This window comes from Lepus europaeus, chromosome 19 (genome assembly GCF_033115175.1).
Source record: "Lepus europaeus isolate LE1 chromosome 19, mLepTim1.pri, whole genome shotgun sequence".
NCBI classification, from domain to species: domain Eukaryota; kingdom Metazoa; phylum Chordata; class Mammalia; order Lagomorpha; family Leporidae; genus Lepus; species Lepus europaeus.
In genome coordinates this window covers 45110666-45133785 of record NC_084845.1, presented here as the reverse complement: position 1 = coordinate 45133785, position 23120 = coordinate 45110666, and the positions used below count along the sequence as shown (strand labels likewise).

The 23120-nt window shown below is 47.2% G+C and overlaps 1 protein-coding gene across 3 annotated transcripts in view; it reads left to right on the top strand.

Annotated features, from left to right (window-relative positions):
• The first annotated feature begins 2835 nt into the window (after positions 1-2835).
• CSNK2A2 (casein kinase 2 alpha 2) overlaps positions 2836-23120 on the top strand; it is a 41256-nt gene continuing 20971 nt past the window's right edge. For all 3 annotated transcript variants that reach the window (XM_062177759.1, XM_062177760.1, XM_062177758.1), the window contains exons 1-4: positions 2836-2975; positions 3719-3830; positions 15269-15370; positions 18741-18791. In XM_062177759.1, the coding sequence (XP_062033743.1) occupies positions 2872-2975; positions 3719-3830; positions 15269-15370; positions 18741-18791 (369 nt within the window). In that variant the 5' untranslated portion in view covers positions 2836-2871. The remainder of the gene's footprint in view (positions 2976-3718; positions 3831-15268; positions 15371-18740; positions 18792-23120) is intronic.

Below are 23120 nucleotides of genomic sequence, written 5' to 3'. Positions count from 1 at the left end.
CTGTCTCCTTTATTTATTTTTTTTTTTGAAGATTTTTTTATTTTACTTGAAAGTCAAAGTTTTACACAGAGTGAGAAGGAGAGGCAGAGAGAGAGAGAGAGAGAGAGAGAGAGAGAGGTCTTCCATCCACTGGTTCACTCCCCAGTTGGCCGCAATGGCTGGAGCTGCGCCGATCCATAGCCAAGTCAGTCTCCTATAGTCAAGAGCATTAGTGCAGGGTTTGGTTTAGTCAGGGTTTAGTCAAGAACACTACTGCAGGTTTCTCCTGTGACACTGGCATTTTTGAAGAGTCCAGGCTAGCCACATTGCAGGATATTCTGCAGCTTGCATTGGTCTGATTGTGTCACGATTAAATTCAGGTTCCGCATTTTTGGCAGGAGGAACCATTGGAGATATGTCCCTTGTCAGCATGTCACTTTGGAGGCTCAGCTGGTTCCTTGTGGATGATAAGTCTGGGCCACAGTTAAGGCAGTGACGCCTAGGTTCTCCGTGGGTAACCCATAAGTCCTCTGTGAGTTAGCACCACTGGAGGCCTCTGACGGTGGCAAATGCTGGGTGAGCCGGTGAGGGGCTGCCAGAGCCAGTCCTTGCTTTCACGCTGTTTTCACAGCGGGGAGAGGACAGACAATAACCCAGGAAATAACCCACGCCAAGAGGTGCAGTTTTGTGAAGCATGTGCGGCTGGGGTGTTGAGACAGAGAAACATCACTTTAGACAGAGTGACTTTAAGGTGAGACTGGAAGAGGAAAAAGGAGTCAGCCATAGGAAAGTGGGGGTGGAGGTGTCCCTTGGTCACCTGGAAGGGTGGGAGGAACTGCAAGGCACGTGGGCTCGTCTCCGGGAGGGAAACGAGACAGGAATAAGGCCCTGGTCTGGTACTGTTCACGCAGTGCACTGAGTATTCTAATACTGAGCACTGCTCCCAGAGTTTTACAAGGTTTGCCCAGTTTGGGTTCTCTGCACAGCCCTGGGAAGTGAGCGCCATCACCAGTTTTATGCTGTGAAATCTGCAGCCAAGAGAGGTTAAGTAATTGGTTCAGGGACACAGCTTGTAAGCAGCAGAGCTGGGACTCACGTTTGGATAGATCTGACTCCATAATCTGTGCTTTTAGCTGTATCAAGGATCTTTTTTTCCCCCCTTAAAAAGAATTTATGTGAAAGGCAGAGTTAGAGAGGGAGAGACAGAGAGAAATCTTCCATCTACTGGTTCACTCCCCAAATGGCCATGAAGGTCAAGGCTGGGCTAGGCAAAGCCAGGTCTCCCATGTGCGTTCCAGGGGCCCAGTGACTTGGGGGCCATCTTCTGCTGCTTTTCCAGGCTCATTAGCAAGGAGCTGGATTGGAAGTGGAGCAGCTGGGACTCAAACTGGTGCCCAAAGGAGAAGCCAGTGTTGCAGGTGGGGGCTTAACCCTCCACACTGCAAAGCTTGCCCTGGGTCTTTTATTCTTAAAGATTTATTTTATCTGAAAGGCAGAGTCACAGACAGGAGGAGATGGAGGGAGGGAGGAGAGGAGAGAGAGAGAGAGAGAGAGATCTTCCATCCACTGGCTCACTCCTCAAATGGCCACAACAGCCAGGTCTGGGCCAGGCTGGAGCCAGGAGCCAAGGAGCTTCATCCCCATCTGAAACAGCCAGGACCCCAACCAGAGCTCCTGCGGGATGCCGGCATTGCAGGCGGCAGGGTAATCTCCAATGCTGAACCCGGTCAAGGGCCTTATCCAGGAAGCAGCATGAAAAAGGATGGGAGTCAGAGCTGGCTAGCTGGGTGGGGGGCCGCTAAGAGAGGGGGAGAAGGAGGAGCCAGCCACAAGGAAGACCCAGAAGATGCAGGAGAGAAGAGAGTCCAGGGCTAGAAGGCACAATACGGGCCAGACTGGCCACCCCAGCTTAACCAAGTGACCGAAGTGGACGTTCAGAGAAGGCTCTGGAAGAGAACGTGGGGGACGGTGTAGGGTTTTGTGGGGAAGGCTTGGGATGAAGGGAGCATGGGGTCTCGGGGCAAGGAGTCTGCGAGTGACAGGGCAGGGTCCACGGCGGGGAAAGGGGATTAAAACACACACACACACACACACAAGAGGGGAGGGGACATCTTGAGGTGGGGGAGGTTCTGCGGTTGAAGAGTGCGTCACTGGGGAGGAGCAGTTGGGTAACAGGGCTATCAGGACCGGGTACTGCGGAAGGTCTTGGGGTGGGTAAGGTCTGGGTGACCAGAGGTGACGGTCTTGGGGTGGGCGTCTCGGGGTCAGTCCTCAAGGGCTCACGGGCGGCCGACAGCGGGCGGGACGGCCCTGCGGGAGAGACCCGGCCAGCCCCAGGATGCGGAGAGCCGGCCCGGCGCGCCCGGGCGGGGGGCGGGGCGGGGGCGGGGCCGGCACCGCCCCGCGGGTCCCCCCACGCTGCAGGGGGCGCTGTGAGCCTGGGCGGTCCCGGGCTGGGCGGCGGCCGCTCCTAGTGAGCGCGGCCCCTTTTCCGGGTTTCCTCCGCCTCCTCCTCCTCCTCCTCCTTCTTCGCCGCTGCCCCTTTCCCGGCCGGTGGCTGCCGCTGCCGGTGCCGCCGCCGCAGCCGCCGCCGCAGCCGCCGCCGCCTGGGGGCCGCGAGCCGAGCGGAGGCCGCCGCGGAGCGCGAGCGCCGCCCGCCCCGCCGCCCCGCCGGCAGCTCCAGGGCCGGGCCGGCTCGGCCGGCGCCCCCCGCGCCCCCAGCCCGCCCGCCCCCGCGGGCCCGGCCTGGCGCGGCCGCCCGCCGCCGCGCTCCTCCTCCTCCTCCTCCGGCGCCCCGCGGCCCGCCGCCTCCTTCGCCCGCCGCCCCGCGCCCCCCGCCGCGCCGCCGCCGCCGCCCTCTGCGCCCCGCGGCGCCCCCCGGTCCCGCCCGCCATGCCCGGCCCGGCCGCGGGCAGCAGGGCCCGGGTCTACGCCGAAGTGAACAGCCTGAGGAGCCGCGATTACTGGGACTACGAGGCTCACGTCCCGAGCTGGGGGTAAAGCCGCCGCCGCCGCCCCCCGCCGGGGCCTCTCACCCCCACCCCCGCCGGGCCGCCCCCCGGCGCAAACCGCACTCGGCCCCCGCGATCTGCCTCCCGCCGGCCGCTCGCCGGGCAGGGCTGGGCTGGGCGGCGGAGGCCCCCACCTCGCACATGTCCTCCTCTTCCTCTTCCCTCACCCCGCGGCCGTTCCTCCCCCGCCCCCCGCTCTGTGCACCCCTCTTGCCCCTTCCCTCCGGGGGGGACCAGGGCCTGGCTGCGGAAGGGAGGCAGCAGCCGCCCCTCAGGCTGGGGGTTTCTCTCGGGGTGGGGAGTCAACAGCTGTCTTCTATGAAAATGCGCTGCTTTTTTAGTTTTCTGACACGAGGCGGGTGGGGGGGATTTTTTCGAAAGATGTGCAGATTCTCAGAGCTGGCGCTGGCTACCTTCGGGGTGTGAAATAGGAGGCAGGTGCTGTGGAACCGCGGGCAGGGCGGAGTGCTCCCAGGGTCTGCGAGATGGATGATGGATGGACTCAGCGTCTCCCCCCAAGTTACAAGGGACCAGTTAGGTTGGGAGCCCTGCAAAGCAGCAGGAGGCTGGTGTGTGTTGTAGCTTTCCTATGGAGACTGAGTTGCCGCGTGATTTATAGACACTTCCAAGCGCTTGGTTCATGGAAGTGGCCGACCGGGGCGTATCGTGGGCATAGGCTTGGCGGATCCCAAGGCCCAGCATTTATGTGTGTCTTTTGCCTCTCGCAGTAATCAAGATGATTACCAACTGGTTCGAAAACTTGGTCGGGGAAAGTATAGCGAAGTATTTGAGGCCATTAACATCACCAACAATGAGAGAGTGGTTGTAAAAATTCTGAAGGTGAGTCTCCTATAAGTGGTTTGTAACTTTTTCCCCCACAGGCCAAAAGGACGTGAGTTACCCGAGCCTCGTTTCTAGAATGAGCTGTGCCAGGTCTCGTGTTATGTCTCTTCTGTCCAGGACGCCCGGATCCCACCCCGTTTTCCTTGGACGTAAGAAAACACGCAGACCGGCCTTAAATCTAAGCAGAACCGGTCAGGAACATCCTTGTTCTAAAATGTAAATTAGAGGTTCCCAAAGCAAAAATCCCAAAAGGGCTCCATTTGTTACAAAATAAATAAATATTCAGAGGGAAGAAAAGCCTTTTCATGGAGATTCCATGGATCCAAGGGCTCTTTGAGCGCTGTGTTTGTTAGTCCACAAAGAAAGTTGGAGAAAACTGGAGCCAAGGGGAAGGAAACTCCTCGGGTGATAACCACTTGTTTCTCCTCTGGTGGTGAAGTTTCAGGTGGGACGGCTGAGGGGCGCAGGTAGTGCTGGGAGCCATCGAGCTGCTTATCAGCTAGTGAAAGTGGAGTTAGAAGACTCTTTTAATCACTCAAGTAATTGGAACAAAACTGTCTGATGTCTGCTTTCGCAATCTTAAGTTTGATGATAGGCCTTCTGTTATCTCTTGAATGAAGACGTAATGAGCCTGAAGAGTTGGCTTCAGGTAACTGTGTGGCTTTAATAATGTCTTATTGGGTGACCTACAAAGTTGTTCTTAGAAGCTGTCATGGGTCTTCATTATCGCCAGATCCCTCGTTCAGTGAGGACAGAAAAGTAATGTAAGGTCGGGCCACGATACCCACTGAGGCTGCTTTACAGAGGTTCTGTGGAGTGAGCTCTGGGGTTCAGAAGCTACCTGTGCGTGTTAGGCAGCTGTGTAGGGAGGCCCTGTTCGTTCTCTCGGGCCGGGCTTAGGCTTTCTGGGAGCCGCCTCTCAGAACCGTGCCCAGCAGCCTCGCTCAGTGCCGTCCTAGCCAGTGACGGAGGAGCAGAATTCTGGTAGAGAGAAAGCGGCAGAGGTCGCTGTACCGTCAGACGCTGGGCACGTGAAGTGAGGGACGGGTGTTACGGATTTGCAGATTGGCGCTCCCTCCCCTGAATATGAGCTACCAGTGAAGTCCCAGCCCCCCCCCCCCCCCGCAAGCATAAATATGTGAAGAAATGGTGTTCCCTTTACTACAAGCTGCTTTGACTCGAAGCAGAGCTTAAGTTGGAATTAGAAATAGCCGTATTCCCCAGCTGTCTGTCTGGAAGAATGAGTGCTGACTCTGAGGCAGTTCCAGAAAAATGTCCAAACTGTGGTGCAGCAGCAGCGTTTTTAGAGTAAGTGTGCAATTTCCTGTGCCATCTTTGAACGGCGCAGCTTTCAGGTGTGAGTGTGACTGCCTGTCTGTGTAGGAGAGCATCGCATTGCTCCTCGGTCATCCTTGTTCCGCGCTTCCTAGTGACTGGAGAGTTTTTGCTCCTCTCTGAAGCGTGCTGGGATGTTTTAGGGAAGTCAGTATGAAGACTGCCGCAGGTGGTTTTTACAAAGGAGGGCCCAGGCACGAAGAACCTTACCCAGCTCACCACCAGCACTGCTGCTCCTGCTTCTCCCTCTCAGTTTTCTTTTGCACTGGATTGCAGGATCTTCGTGTTGAGCCCAGAGAAAGTTCCAGCGTTCTGGAATGAGCTCCGGAGGCCCCTCTGATGTCCAGTGGATGAAGTGTTTCTTGTTCCTTTTCACGGTGCAGCGTGAACCACCTTGCTTCCGGGGCTGAACACTACACTCCTTCTTTATGCTTTCCAAAGCCCTGCAGCGTTTCTATCCAGATGTTGTTCCTGTCTAAAGGATGGGATAAGAAACCACTAATTGTATTGTTGGGAAAGTGGATTAAAAGTACTGGTTTTTTTTTTAAAGAGTAAGCTCTTTATCCAGAGTTGCGCTCCGTTACTCAGAGTTGGAGTTAGGACTGATGCCTACCATTGTGGTGTTTGCTCATAGGAAATAGCTGCTCAGTTTGGAGGAATGGAGAAAGGGCTTCCCTGTCGAGTAACATTGCAGTTGCAGGCGGGAGCTAAGTGTGACCGAGATGCAAGGTGTCCCCCTTGGGGAGGAGGAGTCTTCCCTCTGCTGTCAGTTACAAGTGTCGTCAGTTCTTCCCATAGCTGATAGAGGCTGCAGGGGGAGTGACTGCGGAGGAGTTTTATGTCATTCAATTTGTATTGGTACATTTCCAGTTTCAATGATCGGAGTGTATTGGGGCCATTACGTTTTAGGAATTTAAAAACTGGTGTGCAAAATACCTCTATCAAGTGAAGTTCTGAGACTGAAGTCTCAAGAGTTGTTCGGTCACTATGGAGGTTATACTTTTTTTTTACAGAAATTGTTTTGAGGAGAAAAGGGGGGAAATGGTAGAGGTTTATATAGCAGAACAGAAAGCTCCTTTAGTATCAGAAATTTCATCTTTTGGTTTTGAAAAAAAACTGTTCTTCAGTTCCTTTTTTATTTTTATTTTTAAAATATTTTATTTATTTATTTATTTATTTGAAAGTCAGAGTTACACAGAGAGAGAGAGGTCTTCCATCCAATGGTTCACTCCCTAGATGGCTGCAATGGCCGGAGCTGCGCCAGTCCGAAGCCAGGAACCAGGAACTTCCCTGTGGTCCCCCATGCGGGTGCAGGGGCCCAAGGACTTGGGCCATCTTCTACTGCTTTGCCAGGCCATAGCAGAGAGCTGGATCAGAAGTGGAGCGGCTGGGTCTCGAACCGGCACCTCAGGCCAGGGCGTTAACCCGCTACGCCACAGCGCCAGCCCCATTCAGTTCCTTTTTTACAAAAGTGGGAAAGACACACACAGAAATAAAAAGCCTTTGGCCATTTGTGACAACTTGTAGAATTTGTGCACCCCGCATGGGAGTGTGGACTGCAACTTCTTGAGTCCTTGGCGTCTTTCAAATTAAACTGCTATTTCCTATGCAGAAGCTGAGAGCAACACTGTTTTTAAAAATAAATGTAGGGGGGCTAGTGCTGTGGCTCACTTGGTTAATCCTCCGCCTGCGGCGCCGGCATCCTATATGGGTGCTGGGTTCTTGTCCCGGCTGCTCCTCTTCCAGTCCAGCTCTCTGCTGTGTCCCGGGAAGGCAGTGGAGGACGGCGCAAGTGCTTGGGCCCTGCACCCGCATGGGAGACCAGGAGGAAGCACCTGGCTCCTGGCTTCAGATCGGCACAGTGCGCCGGCCGTAGCCACCATTTGGGGGGTGAACCAATGGAAGGAAGACCTTTGTCTCTCTCTCTCACTAACTCTGTCAAATAAATAAATAAATAAAAATAACTGTAGGTACCGGCGCTGTGGCGTAGTGGGTAAAAGCTGCTGTCTGCAGAGCCCGTATCCCATATGGGTGCTGGTTTGTGTCCTGGCTGCTGCACTTCCAATCTGGTTCTGCTATGGCCTGGGGAAGCATTAGAGGATGGCCCAAGTCCAGCTCCTACACGCACATGGGAGACCAGGAAGAAGCTCCTGGCTTCAGATCAGCACAGTTCCAGCTGTTGTGGCCAACTGGGGAGTGAACCAGTGGATGGAAGACCTCTCTCTAACTCTGACTTTCAAATAAATAAATAAATCTTTAAAAAAATTTTTATAGCTTTTAGAGCCAATGCTACAATGATAGTCTTGTTTTGGTGTTTTTTATTTTTTTTTTAAGTTTTATATATTCAAATGACAAAATTAGAGAGATATCTTCCATCTGCTGGTTCACTCTCCAAATGGCTGGAATGGCCCATGTGGGGCCAGGTGAAGCCAGGATCTCCCTGCAGGTCTCCTACATGGGTTCAGTGGCCCAAGCACTTGGGCCATTCTCCACTGCTTTCCCAGGCATGCACATTAGCAGGGAGCTGGACTGGAGGTAGAGCAGCCAGGTCTCAAACCAGTGCCCATAAGGGATGCTGGCATTCTAGGCAGTGGGTTTACCTGCTATGCCACAGTGCTGGCCTCTATAGATGTTCTTAGCATTTTGTGTTGGCAGGAAGTAGTGATAAAGAAGGAGTAATGTTGACTATGGATCCTTATTCATACCTTCATAGTGAACTGGTGATCTTTATGTTGTATCAAACTGGTGTTTGTTTTCATGATGATGGAGTGCTTTCTCTTTTATTTCTGCTTTCTGTGGTGGTAGGTTTTATACCCTCCATTCAGGCATGTGTACCAAGACAGCTTCTGAAGCTACACATCAGTGATACTGATCTACAGTTTTGGTGAATTCTAGCTTTCACAAATGTCTCATAGTTGTTAAAACAATGTATTTTTTTAAGATTTATTTATTTACTAGAAAGGCAGAGGTGTCTTCCATCGGCTGGTTCACTCCCCAAATGGCCCCAACAGCCAGAGCTGGGCTGCTCCAAAGCCAGGAGCCAGGAGCTTCTTCCGGGTCTCCCACGTTGGGGCAGGGGCCCAAGGACTTGAGCCATATTTTACTGCTTTCCCAGGCCATAGCAGAGAGCTGGATCGGAAGTGGAACAGCCTGGACTCGAAACGGTGCCCATATGGGATGCCGACACTGCAGGCAGCTGCTTTACCCAGTAGGCCACAGCACCGGCCCCCAATATTATTAAAGTATTACTAACATTAACAATAATTGTTCAGAATTGTGTGAGAACTGTCGGTGCTGTTTCTAGTATTAGGTTTGTGGGGTCACAGATGGAAAGTGTGGCTAACCTGTGTCACAGAACTTAGGAGCTTAGAAACCTTTAAAATCCAAACCCTTTTTACAGATACACCAGGACCCAGAGATAAGATGTAATTTATTCAGGGTCACTTGACTGAGGGGTGCAAGAGCTAGGTGTAGGAGGTTGCTGGGTCCGGGATGTGCTGGGCTGTGTGCAGAGACTGAAGAACACTCAAGAGAAGTGCAAGGAAATTCATTTGTTTCTAATGATTTTTACAGCTGCCCCATTGCTAGTTGAAATGTGGGTGAGCCAACACCCAGAGAGCTCCAGGGACCCGGGCCTGGGTTCTCCGTGATTTGTGTCCATGGCGTACATGAAATGCTACTTTACTCTCTCAGGCTTGAAGCTTGAGTAGGCAATGTTTTTATTTTTTTAATCCATACGATTTTTCCAAGTCTCATCAAGACCACTTACTAGATTTTGAGGTTAATATTCTTTACATTTTTTATGTTAGAGTTACTTGAGAGTAAGCTATGTGTGCAAAGAATATCTTGATATGGAATATTCATTTCCATGTGTGGGGCAGGGCTCCAGGTCACCTCTAGACTATCAGCAGTGTCTGCCGCCTCACAGCCGAGGTGGCACCTTGGGCTGTGAGTGGAGGGCATACTTGGGTCCTGCATTGAGCTCCTCACTTATATGCTTTTGAACCCCCCCCCCCCCTTTTATTTGTTTGTTTGTTTGAAAGAGTTAAGGGAGAGAGGGAGATCCTCCATCATTTGGTTCATGTGGACCTTCCACATGGCTGCAGGAGCCCAAGCACTTGGGCCATCTTCCAGTGCTTTTCCTAGGTCACCAGCAGGAAACTGGGTCGATAGATAGATAGATAGATAGATAGACAGGCAGACAGACAGACAGTGACTTGCACTAGGAGCAATATATTGTACTAACAATGTTATGGTTACAAGTAAACAAATTTAGAGGCAGAACCAATAGCAGAAAGAGTTTTAACATTCTCTTGGTGGGATTGAAAGGCTCACTGTATGCCTGTTTTTTCCCTTTTTTTAAATTGTAGTTGCATACAATATAAAATTTACCATTTTTTAAAAATGTATTTATTTGCAAGGCAGAGATAGACAGAAAGAGGGAGAGACAGAAATTTCCATCTGCTGGTTCACTCCCCAAATGGCTACAATGGCCGGAGCTGGGCTGATCCAAAGCCAAGAGCTTCTTCCAGGTACAGAGGCCCAAGTACTTGAGCCATCTTCTACTGCTTTCCCAGGCCATCAGCAGGGAGCTGGATAGGAAGTGGAGCAGCCAAGACTCGAACTGGCACTCATATGGGATGCTAGTACGACAGGTGGAGGCTTAACCTACGCCACAGCACTGGCCCCCAAAATTAACCATTTGTAAGTGTAAAGTAGCCATTCTAATGTGTATGAGGTGGTATCTCATTGTCAGTTTTATTTTATACCTTGCCCTTTTATATATTAAGAAGTTTTTAGTCCTGAGAATAAATAGCTTCTCTCCAGGAACTAATAGTATAATTGGAATGGTAAGACTTGAAAGATTAGAAGAAACGGGGTTGTGAAGAAATAAACTGTTGAAGTCCAGGTGCAGTGGGTGTTAGAGATACTGTCGAGATTAAAGATCCTGTCCAGGCTTAGCTTTCTTCCTCGACACTTCTACACTCTTGCCAACAGTTACGGCGATTGTTCATTGTAGGTTAGGAAGTCTACACTTTAAATGTCCTTTCTTTAACTTTTTGCTACTTTTCTGTAGATACTTTGAGTTCTTTTTTGTTTTAAAAAATAGTTTAGCCAGTTTAAACATCAGACAGGTACCCCATGAATCAGAATAAATGAGCACTGCGTGGCAGACTTTCTGAACTGCGAGGTGAAACACAGGATTGTCTTGGGGATGCGTGTGCTTTCGCCGTTTGTGCACCCGGTGGGGAATGGGTACAGACTCCAGGCAGAGCATCCTTACTGCTATAAAACTCCTCATTTATTTTCCTTAGGATTCCAACAGTTCTCTCATAAATCCTAAATTTCTCTCCTATTCCATTTCTAGAAGTAAAAGGTACTTGCATTGCCTTGGAATTCATTGTGTTTAAACTTCTGGAACACCTGTCAGGCTCAGAGAAATAAACTAAGGCTAAAGGGAGCTGCCTGCAGCCTGATTCCTTTTTTGCTTTGCTTTTTTTAAAAAAAAAAAAAAAAAAAAGATTTATTTTGTTTATTTGAAAGACTGTTACAGAGAGAGGGAGGGAGGGAGGTCTTCCATCTGCTGGCTCGCTCCCAAATGGCCGTGGTGGCCAGGGCTGGGCCAATCTGAAGCCAGGAGCCAGGAGCTTCTTCCGGGTCTCACATGGGTGCAGGGGCCCAAGGACTTGGGCCATCTTCTACTGCTTTCCCAGGTCATTAGCAGGGAGCTGGATCAGAAGTGAAGCAGCTGGGAGTCAAACCAGAACCCATATGGGATTCCAGCACTGCAGGTCAGGGCTTTAACCCACTGTACCACAGCGCTGGCCCCTGCAGCCTGGCTCTTAATGCTTGGAGGAGAATGTCCTGGGCTGCAGGCCTTTTGCTTTTTTGCAGTCTGTTGGTCTTTTGTCCATGTGAGGACTGCAGCTGCTGCGGGGCTCCATTGTGCCACTTCAAGTTGTCCTGCTGGTGCCAGTCTCTGGTTTGGGAAGTTGTTAGACTGCTAACAGTTGGGCAGTCACAACTGCTTCGTTTGCTGTGAAAGTTACCTTCAGACAGATCAAAAGATAGCTTCCTCCTAACTGGGTTGCCTGGGAACAGTGTGCCTGCTCGACCTGTTGCTGAGTAAGAGAGCAATGCAGGGCTTTATCTGGGGCAGCTGCTTAAACGGCTGCCACCCCCAGGAAGAAGCTGGTGCTGACTGTTGGGTGCAGAAGAGGTTTGGGGTTGTGTGCAGGCTTCTGGCTGGGTTCTTCCTCCCCTCTGTGTTACTACTCCCACAGATCTGAAGCTGCTTTCTAGTAGTGAGTGACAACTCCATAGACTTTGCTTGCTGTGAAAGCATTGAACAATATACTGATAGCATTGACATACAAGGTAGCCAGCTTGTATTTTTCTTCCTGATGTAGTTTTAGACTTAAAGTTGCAGGAATTCCCATATGTCTTGTACCCAAATTCCTCAAATGTTAGCATTCACTTTAGCCTTCTCTTTTCCATGTGAGTATGTCCCATACATTTACATGTATGTACATATCTGTATACATATATAGGTTTGTGCATATTTATTCCAGAGTACTTGAAGGTAAGTTACAGTCATCCCTAAGTAGTGTGTATTTTCTAAAAACAAGGACAGTTTCTAATATGACCATATACTGCCTTGATCAAATAGCAAACATTAACATTGATACAATTATTTTAACTAATCTACAGTCTTCATCTGTATTTAGCAGTTATCTTTATGCTTCTTTTAAAAATTAGAAAAAAATTTTTTAAAGATTCATTTATTTGAAAGGCAGCTACAGAGAGACAGAGGGAGAGAGATTTCCCATCCACTGGTTCTCACCCCAGATGGCCACAATGGCCAGGGCTGAACCAGGCTGAAGCCAGGAGCTTCATCTGGGTCTCCTGTGTGTGTATGTGGAGGCCCAAGCACTTGGCACATCTTTTGCCTTCACAGGTACATTGGCAGGGAGATGGATTGGAAGTAGAATATGGGGCCAGTGCCGTGGCTCACTTGGTTAATCCTCCGCCTGCAGCCTGGCATCCCATGTGGGCGCCGGTTCTAGTCCCAGTTGCTCCTCTTCCAGTCCAGCTCTCTGCTGTGGCCCAAGAGGGCAGTGGAGGATGGGCCAGGTGCTTGGGCCCCTGCACCGGCATGGAAGACCAGGAAGAAGCACCTGGCTCCTGGCTTCGGATCGGTGCAGTGCTGGCCGTAGCGGCCATTTGGGGAGTGAACCAACGGAAGGTAGACCTTTCTCTCTGTCTCTCTCTCTCACTGTCCATAACTCTACCTGTCAAATAAATAAAAAAGGAAGTAGAATAGACGGGACTTGAACCTGCACCCATATGGGATGCCTCCATTGCAGACAGGTGCTTAACCCATTATGCCACAATTCCAGCCCCCACCACCACCCAATTTTTTTTTAAAGATTTATTTTATTTATTTGAAAGAGTTAGGTAGAGGCAGAGAGGTCTTCCATACGCTGGTTCACTCCCCAGATGGTCACAGTGGCTGGAGCTGCGCCCCTAAGCCAGGGGCCAGGACTTGGGCCATCTTCTACTGCTTTCCCAGGCCATAGCAGAGAGCTGGATTGGAAGAGGAGCAGCCAGCTCTAGAACCAGTGCCCATATGGGATGCTGGTGCTTCAGGTCAGGGCTTTGACCCACTGCACCACAGTGCCGGCCCCTAACCCCCAGAATTTTTTAATGACTTGTTTAAAAGGCAAGGTGACAGATGGACATACAGTCCAATCTTCCATCCCCTAGTTCACTCCCCAAATGCTGAGAGCCACTGAGGCTAGGCCAGTCTGAAGCCAAGAGCTGGTAACTCAGTCTGAGTCTCCCTCATTGGTGGCAGGGACCCAGGTACTTGAGTCATCTCACCTGCTGCTTCCTAGGGTACACATTAGCAGGAAGCTGGAATCAGGAGAGAAACCAGGGCTCAACCCAGGCACTCTGATTTGGGGTGCAGGCATGCATCCCAAAGCAGCCTCTTGTATGCTGTACTGAGCACCTATCCCATAATGTCCTTTCTAGCAAAAGAAAACCACAGATTATTCAGTTGTCATGTGTTTTTGTTTTTGGACAGGCAGAGTTAGAGAAAGGTTTTCCTTCTGTTGGTTCGCCCCCCCAAGTGGCCACTACGGCCGGCACGCTGCGCCGATCCGAAGCCAGGAGCCAGGTGCTTCTCCTGATCTCCCATGCGGGTGCAGGGCCCAAGGGCCTGGGCCATCCTCCACTGCACTCCCGGGCCACAGCAGAGAACTGGACTGGAAGAGGAGCAACCGGGAGTGCCAGCGCCGCAGGCAGAGGATTAGCCTAGTGAGCCATGGCGCCGGCTCTTTTTTTTTTTTTTTTTAAGATTTATTTATTTATTTGAAAGAGTTACAGAGAGGCAGAGAGAGAGAGAATCTTCCATCCACTGATTCTCTCCCCAAATGGTCACAACAGGCAGAGCAGAGCTGGGCTGATCTGATGCCAGGAGATTCTTCCAGGTCTCCCACGCTGGGAGGTGCAGGGGCCCGAAGAATTGGGCCATCTTCCACTGCTTTCCCAGGCAGCTGGATCAGAAGTGGAGCAGCCAGGATTTGAACCAGTGCCCATATGGGATGCCAGCACTGCAAGTGGTGGCTCTGAAACAGTTGTTTGGTTTGTTTCGTGAAACGGACAGTTTTGAAATCCGCAGGCTTTCTAGTCTTCCTGTTGATCAGCTTGCATAGTACTTCATTTCCCCAAGTACTGAGCTTCCTACTGGACACAGACTGAGGAGTGAGCTTCCTGCATGGAGGTGGGGAAGATGCGCAGCAGCCAGACCTGCACAGGAGCCCTGACAGACTGAACTCAGGGGCCTCACTGCGGCAGCTGATTTGCAGGAACACGTTCTTGCCGTTGCGCAGGTGATGCAGGTGCTCCGTGTGTCGGTCTTCTCCTGTGCTCTGTTGTGTGTATCTTAGTGACCAACAGAAGAGGAGGGTTTCTCTGGTTAAAATCATACTTGATTGTTTCATAGAACCCATTGGCCTCTCTCGGCCTGGGGCTCAGTGGCGCACTCCTTTTTCTTAGTTGTTTCTCCCTTTAGCCATACTTGGGAAACAAGCATGAACCGCGTGTGGCATGTAGCATTAGAATGCCCAGATTTGATTCCTGTCCCTACTTGAGCTGTGTGGCCTTGGCGAATAGCTCAGCTTTGCTGAATCTACTACAGAGGATCCTGTGAGGATTAAATATGACTTAGTACTAACTAGAAATGTGAAAATATTAATGTGAACATTTACTGAGTACGTAAGTGCCTTATAATGCGTACTCCCTTGTGATACGCTTATTTTTCAGAACTGCTTTTATCCTCCAAATTCTTCAGCCTGGTTAAGCAAGAGGTAATGTGCGTGCTGTATTTCTGACTAAGCTCTTTACTTTTTCTACCCAGCACCTTGATGGGTTCACAAATAGCGGTTTTCAATCACTGCTGTACCAGACAGATCAGCTTTCTCCTTTGCTGACCAGCATCTGTTTCTTTAGGGATGAGATCTGTTGGGGAATGTTGCTGGCCCTGCTGGTTCCAGATTGTAGATGTGAAGGAAATGGGAGTGGTGACAGGAAATGGGAGCCAGCAGCTGGGAAACAAGTTTGTAACTTGATGTCAGTGACCCGGTCTTCACTCCTAGAAGACAGAATTACAGTAACTCATTGGCAGAGCAGGTGTCTACCATTTTGTTTCAGTTTTTCCATTGGTGAGTGCATGATAGACAGCTGTTCAGATCTGTAACATTTTCCATTTGGCAGTTATCTGGTAAGGAAGCATTTTGTTTTTGTAAAGTGTGGCATGGGTGTTCCAGTTTTTCAAGTGCTCTAAATGTAACTACTGAAAGGTCTTGCCATGTGAGCTGTGTGAGTCTGTCAGTGACTTCACTTCGTGGTGAAGGTTCTTAAGGACAAGCCTGTTGTATCTCCATCTTTTCTCTTCTAATGTAGGCATGCCCTTTAATACAGCAGAGTGTACAAGATACCATACTGTATTTGATTGGCTAACATTGTTTTAAAGTTTTACTTACTGTATTTCCTTCAAAGGGAATCTCACTTCTGATAACTCTTGTGTATTTAAGCCAGTGAAGAAAAAGAAGATAAAACGAGAGGTTAAGATTCTGGAGAACCTTCGTGGTGGAACAAATATCATTAAGTTGATTGACACTGTAAAGGACCCTGTGGTAGGTGCTTGGTGGTTGAGGGGGGTGGGGGTTCACTAGGGAACCCAGGTGTGGGCATGGGGGGGTGTGTTTGACCTCTCAAATAGGGACACTTGGTGGGGTGATGACGTTTGTCTTTACAACTGAATGGTTTTGAAAACCAGAAAGAAAATCATGGTGACCCAATGATAAGATGGTCCTCACCACTCTGATAGAACCTAAAAGTGTATTGAAAAACCCCGGTCCCATGCCTTTTACCTCATTATTTTTATTAGCCCACAGATTTTTATCTCCCTTAAAGCCCTGCGTTTCTCTCAGCTTTGAAAGCTTGCTATTACTGATTTGTATTGTTTTAGCTCACTCAGGAAAGCCTGACATTTGAAACTTGAATGTAGGCATCTGATGTAGAGTTAAGCAAGTGACAGCCCCATTGCCCCCTGAGAAAGAAGTCTTTTTTTTTTTTTTTTTTTTTTTTTTAAGATTGATTTATTTTACTTGAAAGTCAGAGTTACACAGAAAGGGAAGGAGAGGCAGAGAAGAGAGGGAGGTCTTCCATCTGCTGGTTCATTCCCCAATTGCCTGCAACAGCCAGAGTTGCGCCAATCCAAAGCCAGGAGCCAGAAGCTTCTTCTGGGTCTCCCATGTGGGTGCAGGGGCCCAACGACTTGGGCCATCTTCTACTGCTTCCCCAGGCCATAGCAGAGAGCTGGATCAGAAGTGGAGCAGCTGGGACTCAAACCAGAACCCATATGGGATGCTGGCACTGCAGGCAGCGGGTTTACCCACTACGCCACAGCACCAGCCCCAAGGAAGTAGTCTTGCTGTTTCTCATGCATCCACCATTAGCGCTCTCATTGTAGGTGTAGGTAGAACAAAAATATTGTTTTACTTACATTTTAGCCATTTTAAATGTGCCATTTAATTTTGTTTTTTCTCCCTGTGGATAACTTAAGCTTCAGTATTTTTGAATAGCTAAGGTTGCAGGACCCTCCACTCCACTTACTAGCCTGTTCTCTACCTCATTTATTTTCCTGTGCTCCTCCCATCATAGTTAGGTCTTTACTTCTGTCGTCTAAAGACATCCTCATAGGGGGTAGTTCAAAGATTTAGTGGATAATGAAATAAAAAGCTAATTTTATTTTGGTATATAAATTTTTTAATTTATGCATAATTTTTTGATAACATCCATTTTCCATTAACTTTGTGAAGTGGCTGTGGCACACACCTGCTATATGCAGGCACTGTTCCTAGGGTTTAAATACACATCATTTCGTCTTGACAGCCATGCAGAGGGGACGGTACCGTTACTGTCGGCACTGTAGAGCTGAAAGAGCTGATGGCTGCAGAGTTAGGCAGTTTGCCCAAGATGACCTGCTACCATTTGTATCAGTTGGCTTTCATTGCTTTAACTAAAATACTTGAGCTATTTAAGAGGGAAGCAAGTGTTTTGTTTGGGGTTTTTGTTTTGTTTTGTTTTGTTTTTGGCTTATGTCCCATTGGTCTGGTGTCTGGTGAGTTGATGGATAGCAGAGTGCTTGTGGAGGAAGAATCACACGGCCAGACAGGAAGCAGACACAGGATAATGCTCTCCACATCCACGGTCTCTAGCTGCAGGGATCCCTCATGGGGCCTCTGCCCTCACAACCTAACCCAGTCTAATCATTCTGTGAGGCCCTACGTTCAGATACCATGATTCAGTGAAGCTCTATCCTGAATTTGTGAACATAAAACTCGGGATCAAGACATTAACACCTGGACCTTAGAGGGACACCCAGCTTATTTTCCAGACCATAATTGTTGGACTGAAGAAGGAGGAGACCCTGAAGAGATGGTTATACAGCAGATTGTATCCAGTAAATACTGAAAGTGTGTCACATCCTAATTAGCTTGGACTGACTTTGGAATTACTGGCCTTGGACTGCCTAATGTTGGAAAAGGGCGTAATTGAAAAAGAGGCCGTACCATTTAAAAAAAAAAACCATGTTAAAATATGAATATGTAGTATACCAAGAGCATCTTTGTTTTGCTTTTTTTTTTTTAATTTAACAGAACTTAGTGATGCCGTACTGTTTTGGTAGTTTGTTACTTTATGTATTTTCCATGACATATAAGACAAGTAAATTGCAGTGAGTAAAATCAACAGGGAACCATCACCCCTTGGCTTTTAGAGTATCAGATATAGTCCGTAGTCTAGAGAGATGTACTGGTCTTGAAGAAACCCTTATAGTTTGGGCCCACAAAAGACAGATTTATTTGATCATGGCTACTGCTGGGGCTCTCGTCCTCACAAAGATCTGCAAGCCTGCATGTGGCCTATTTCATAGGAAACTTCTAGTGCCTTGGCAAAAGTTGTCAGCAATGAAGATTTCCAAGTTTTTTTTTGCTTTTCTTCAGATTTTGAAAGCTTATCACGGACAGTTAGCATTATTGTATTTTATATTTTATTGAGAGGCAGAGGGGCAGACATCTGCTGGTACACTCCTTAAAGGCCCAGGAGACTCAGTGCAGGTTCCCATGTGTGTGGGTGGCAGGGACCCAAGTACTTGAGCCATCACTTGAAGCCTCCCAGGGTGCACATTAGCAGGAAGTTGGAGTTGGGAGTAGAGCTGGAACCTGACCCCGGACACTTGAACATGGGATGCAGGCATCGCAAGTACCCACCTGAACTTGGTAATACAGAGATTGAACATTCTGCTCCTACTAAAGTAAAACTCCTACTAAAGATCATAGTGCTTTAAAAGTACTTGATTATATATGGTTTTGGGGGAACATGTCTGCTTGTAAGGTGAGACACTCTTTAGTGGAGTAATTTCACAATGTAGTTTGGTGATAATGTAAAAAACATTTTTGTTTTGGATCCTGAAAAGACTTACGATAGATTCCCAAGACCTATGATAATTCTGTCAGATGCTTGTTTTGTGACACAAAGATGAAATGTGTCACTCCTCTTAGAGTTGTCAGACGAACACTGCAGAGTGTAACTCTTCAGATAACCATTAACATGTTGGTCAAGGCCAGTGACAGGCTGTTCAGAATGTGTATCTTTTTTTAAAAAAAAATTCATCATGAAAAGTTTCAACCATTGCAGAACTAAGTGAATAATGTATTGAACCTCCCACACACGTCACCCAGTGGTAGGGGTGATCAGCCTGCTGCCAGCTTTGTTTCATCCGTACCTCTGCCCATTTCCCTGCTTCCCACCATCCCCAGTGATTTTGAGGCGAATTCTCCACATAAAACATAAAAGTAAAAACGTTAGCAGGGAATGTGTCCCCGCTGAGTGAATCCCCTTTTTCATCTAAGTGGGATTTGGAAGTGGACCATTGTGACAGAATCAAATTGTATTTTTCATTGTTTGAGTACTTACAAGCATTGGTATTCTTTCTTACAGTCAAAGACACCAGCTTTGGTATTTGAATATATCAATAATACAGATTTTAAGGTGCGTATACCTTTTCCTTCTGACATGGGATTATTGGGAGGTGAGGAGGTTTTGTTAAGTGCTATTGATGCTGTATGTAATACTCTTGTTTTGGACACCGTATCTTTAAAGTAGATGTTAACTTTGATTTTTGTGATAAATATAACATTGCTCGTGGGAAGGGATAAACTGATACAGAATTCTTAGGAAAAGAAGCAATACCTTGGATTCAAGCTGTCAGAGAATGAGCATATGTGATTATGTACACCGTGAACAAAGCAAATGATAAACTCGTTAAGATTTGCTCCTTTAGAAGAGCCTTATTCTGGGTTTACATTTTATACTTAGAATGCATACTAAATTTTGCAGTGTTCCTTTAGAGGTAGGGTCACTAAGCTAGGTTTTATGAATTTGTTTTAGTGGTTGTTTGCATACTGAACACTTAACTTGTGACAGTTGTTGGGGGTAGGCATAGAGACCTGATAGAAACTCCTTTTTAGGGCATAATTTGAAAACTAATGTGAAAACAAAATAGCGATGGTGATTTTTAGGGGCATTCAGAGGACACTTGAGTGATTTTTAACTCCATCAGTAAAAGAGTTAGGATTTTGTAAGCATTGGAGCTTGGGACAAAACCAAACCAGTTCAAAGATGCTTGTATTAGGAGGGATGCCTTTGGGTAAAATAAACACTGCATCCTTAACCTTAAGGTTAATTAGTGGTAAATGAGCAAAAAGTTATTTTGAATTAAGCAGTCAGTAGCAAGGTCTGTGTAAATATAGCATTTCCTAAATGTGACATTTTCCTGTTAATATGACTTCTTACAGTTGGAATCACTAGTGAATGTTAAAAAGTGGGATGTAAGTGTCTTCATTCAGTGGCGTAACAGTGCTTTGCAGCTGTGATGGTGTGAATCACCAACATTCATCCAGGTGTGCATGGTGGGATGTGTGTGTGTGTCTGAGAACTAGACAGCCCTCATTGAGACCAGATGTTTTCCTAATGCAGAAGTTCAAAAGCTGGTGGTGGTGGAGTGTCATCATGTGAGTGCCCAGGTTTCACGTGCCTATACCCCATTCACCAGTTATGTAGCCACACATGGAAACTTCCACTTCAGCATTTTGTCGCTTTAACTGACAGACAGCTGCCCTGTTTTACGTGCTGGAGATCAGTTAGCAGGACTTCCAGTTCCCTGGGGTACATATCATTTGTTTGGAATCTTAACCCTCAAAGGAAATATTTTGAAGCAGGTTGCATGTTCTAGTAGCTCCTTTAAAGGGTTTGGAAATTCATGTTTTATAAGGGTTGCATATCTGAAAACATCTTTATTTTGTCCCCTCAATTTGTATATGTGCTTCGGTGTAAAGTTCTAGGTTATAATTCAAAATTTCCTTAATTTTGAAGAGGTTATTCCAGTATTACCCCTGAAGCCACTACAGATTCATTTTATGTGACCCCCCCCCCTTTTTTTTTTTTTCTTTTTCTTAAAGCCTTAAAGGTTTTCCCTTCATTTCCAGTCTTGTGAAATTTCACAGCGATGCGCCCTCATGTGGGTCCCTTTTATCTTGTGCTCTGGATCCTTGCTGGGCTTTTTTGATCTAAAAACATGTCCCTCCATTTTGGAAAAGTACTTTTAAGGTTTTTTGATTTTCTCTCCTTTCTTCTTTGTTCTCAATTTCTAGAACTCATTCGAATGTTAGACTTCACATCTAAGAACTCCATTTTGGCCTGTGAGCTTTTAAAAATAGTGTCGTGTTCTTTCATGGTTTATGTAATAGCTTGTATTTTCTTGTTGAGAATATTATATTTTTCTCTTTCATTCCTTTTCTGTACTTTTCTTCCAAATTCCTTTCTTTGTGTGTGTTTTTGTTGTTTGTCTGCTACAGTTGTTTGAAAAGGCGAGGTTCTTGAATGCCGTCTCCTGTTTGAGGGTGCTGCTCCCCGGGTGAACCTGACTGCTAAGGAGAGCTGCGGGGTGTGGATGTGGCTTTCACTTAATTTCTCTGTTTTCAGGTCCCTCTGTTCTCTCGCAGCAACATCGAGGCTTACCAGTTTCTGAGGCTTTCTCTGATTTGAGTTTGAAGGTCTTGCTTTAGGACCACTTTGTTGTTAGTGGAATTTTCAGGTTTTTTTGGTCTGTTGAGTCAGTCAGTGGATTGAGTTCTTGGCTCTACTGCAGAGTGAACTAACAGATGAGAATTTTCTATCTCAAATAAATAGATCAATAAATTTAAAGCATACTAAGAAGGGTTTATGCAAGTTTTTATCTTCTTTTGAGTCTATTTGGATAATAAGTATTTCTAGAGTAATTCAATTGGAATTTTATTGGCACAAAGCTGTTAATAGAATTCTCTTCATGATTTACATGCTAGTCATGCTAGTACGTGGTTAGGCTTTTTTAAATCTTTTTTTTTTTTTTTTTTTTTTTTTTTAAGATTATTTTATTGGCCGGCGCCGCAGCTCAATAGGATAATCCTCTGCCTTGTGGCGCCAGCACACTGGGTTCTAGTCCCGGTCGGGGCGCCGGATTCTGTCCCAGTTGCCCCTCTTCCAGGCCAGCTCTGTGCTATGGTCCAGGAGTGCAGTGGAGGATGGCCCAAGTGCTTGTGCCCTGCACCCCATGGGAGACCAGGAGAAGCACCTGGCTCCTGCCTTCAGATCAGTGCGGTGCACTGGCTGCAGCGCGCCTGCCGCGGCGGCCATTGGAGGGTGAACCAACGGCAAAGGAAGACCTTTCTCTCTGTCTCTCTCTCTCTCTCTCTCTCTCACTGTCCACTCTGCCTGTCAAAAAAAGAAAAAAAAAAAAGATTATTTTCTTTCCAAGAGTTACCGAGAAAGAGAGGCAGAGGTAGAGAAAGATCTTCCATACACTGGTTCACTACCCAAATGGCTGGAATTGGGCCAGGCAGAAGCCAGGAGCTTCAACGCAGTCTCCCATGTGGGTCCAGGCCATTAGCAGGGAGCTGGATGGGAAGCGAAGCAGCTGGGAGTTGAACCAATGCCCATGTGGGATGCCAGCACTGCAGGCCACAACTTTACCCACTGTACCACTGCACCAGCCCCTTGCTTTCCTAAATTACTTGTACCTTTACCTTTGCTTTGTTTCTCTTTTTTTTTTCTTTATCTTTCCAATTTAAATCATCTTGTTAGAGATCATTTTTAATCCTTCAAAGAACCAGCTTTTGAGTTTGCTCAGCTCCTGTTTTTATGAGTTTTTCAGTTCATTGTGTTTTTGCTCTTATGTTAATTATTTTTCTTCCTTCAACTTTCACCATTTTTCTCCCTAACTTCTTTAAAGTCAGCTCATTCAGTCTGTTTCAGATCTTTTTTTAAGATTTCATTTATTTATTTGAAAGCAGAGTTATAAAGAAGGAGAGAAAGAGCGAGCGATCTTCTATCCACTGGTTCACTTACCAAATGGCTGCAGCTGGGCCAGGACAAAGCTGAGAGCCCAAGGCTGCTTCTGGGAGACTTATTTGGGTGCAGGGCCCAAGAACTTGGGTTGTCATCTCCTGCTTTCCCAGGCACATTAGCAGAAAGCTAGATTGGAAGTGGAACAGCTGGGACTTGAATTGGCAAGCATATGGGATGCCAACACTGCAGGTAGCAGCTTTTCCCCTGTGCCCCAGTGCCAGCGCCTTGCTTCAGGTTTTCTTGATTGATAATACATGCACTTACATTTGTACAGCCCCAGAAAATCATTTTAGTTGTGTTCATATCAGAAATGCAAACTCCAAAACTTGTGGATTTGAATTTTCTCCCCAAATTTGTTACTTTGAAAATCTTCAGACCTATTGAAATTGTAAAGAATAGTGCAGACAGTACCCTCATACTCACCTAGATTTGCCAGTTGTTAATGTTTCGCCATGTTTGCATTCTCTCCTGTCTTTTTTGCTGAATTATTTTAAAGTAAGTTGCAGCCGTCACCATGCTACTTCACTCCTAAATACTAGGGTGCTAGCACTGAAACGAGTACATTTCCCTACATAACCACAGCACTGTTAGTGTATCTCACACATTTAAAGTTTATACAGTGCTGCCATCTAATCTGGAACCCATATGCGAACACTTCCCGGTATTTATTGTCCCAGAATGTCCTGTATAGCTTTGTGTGTGTGAATATATATGATCCAAGGTCCAGTTGGATTTTTTTAAATTATTCTCTTATTAATTCCTAATTTGGAATGTATCCAGAGAGCATGATTGATATAATGTTGATTATTTGGAACTTTTGCTTTGTGACTTTAATACATGGCCATTTTTTATATGATGCTTATTAACTTAGTATTGGTCTGTGACCTTACTGATTCTTATCCTCCTGTATTTCAGTTTATGGTTTGGTCAATTGTG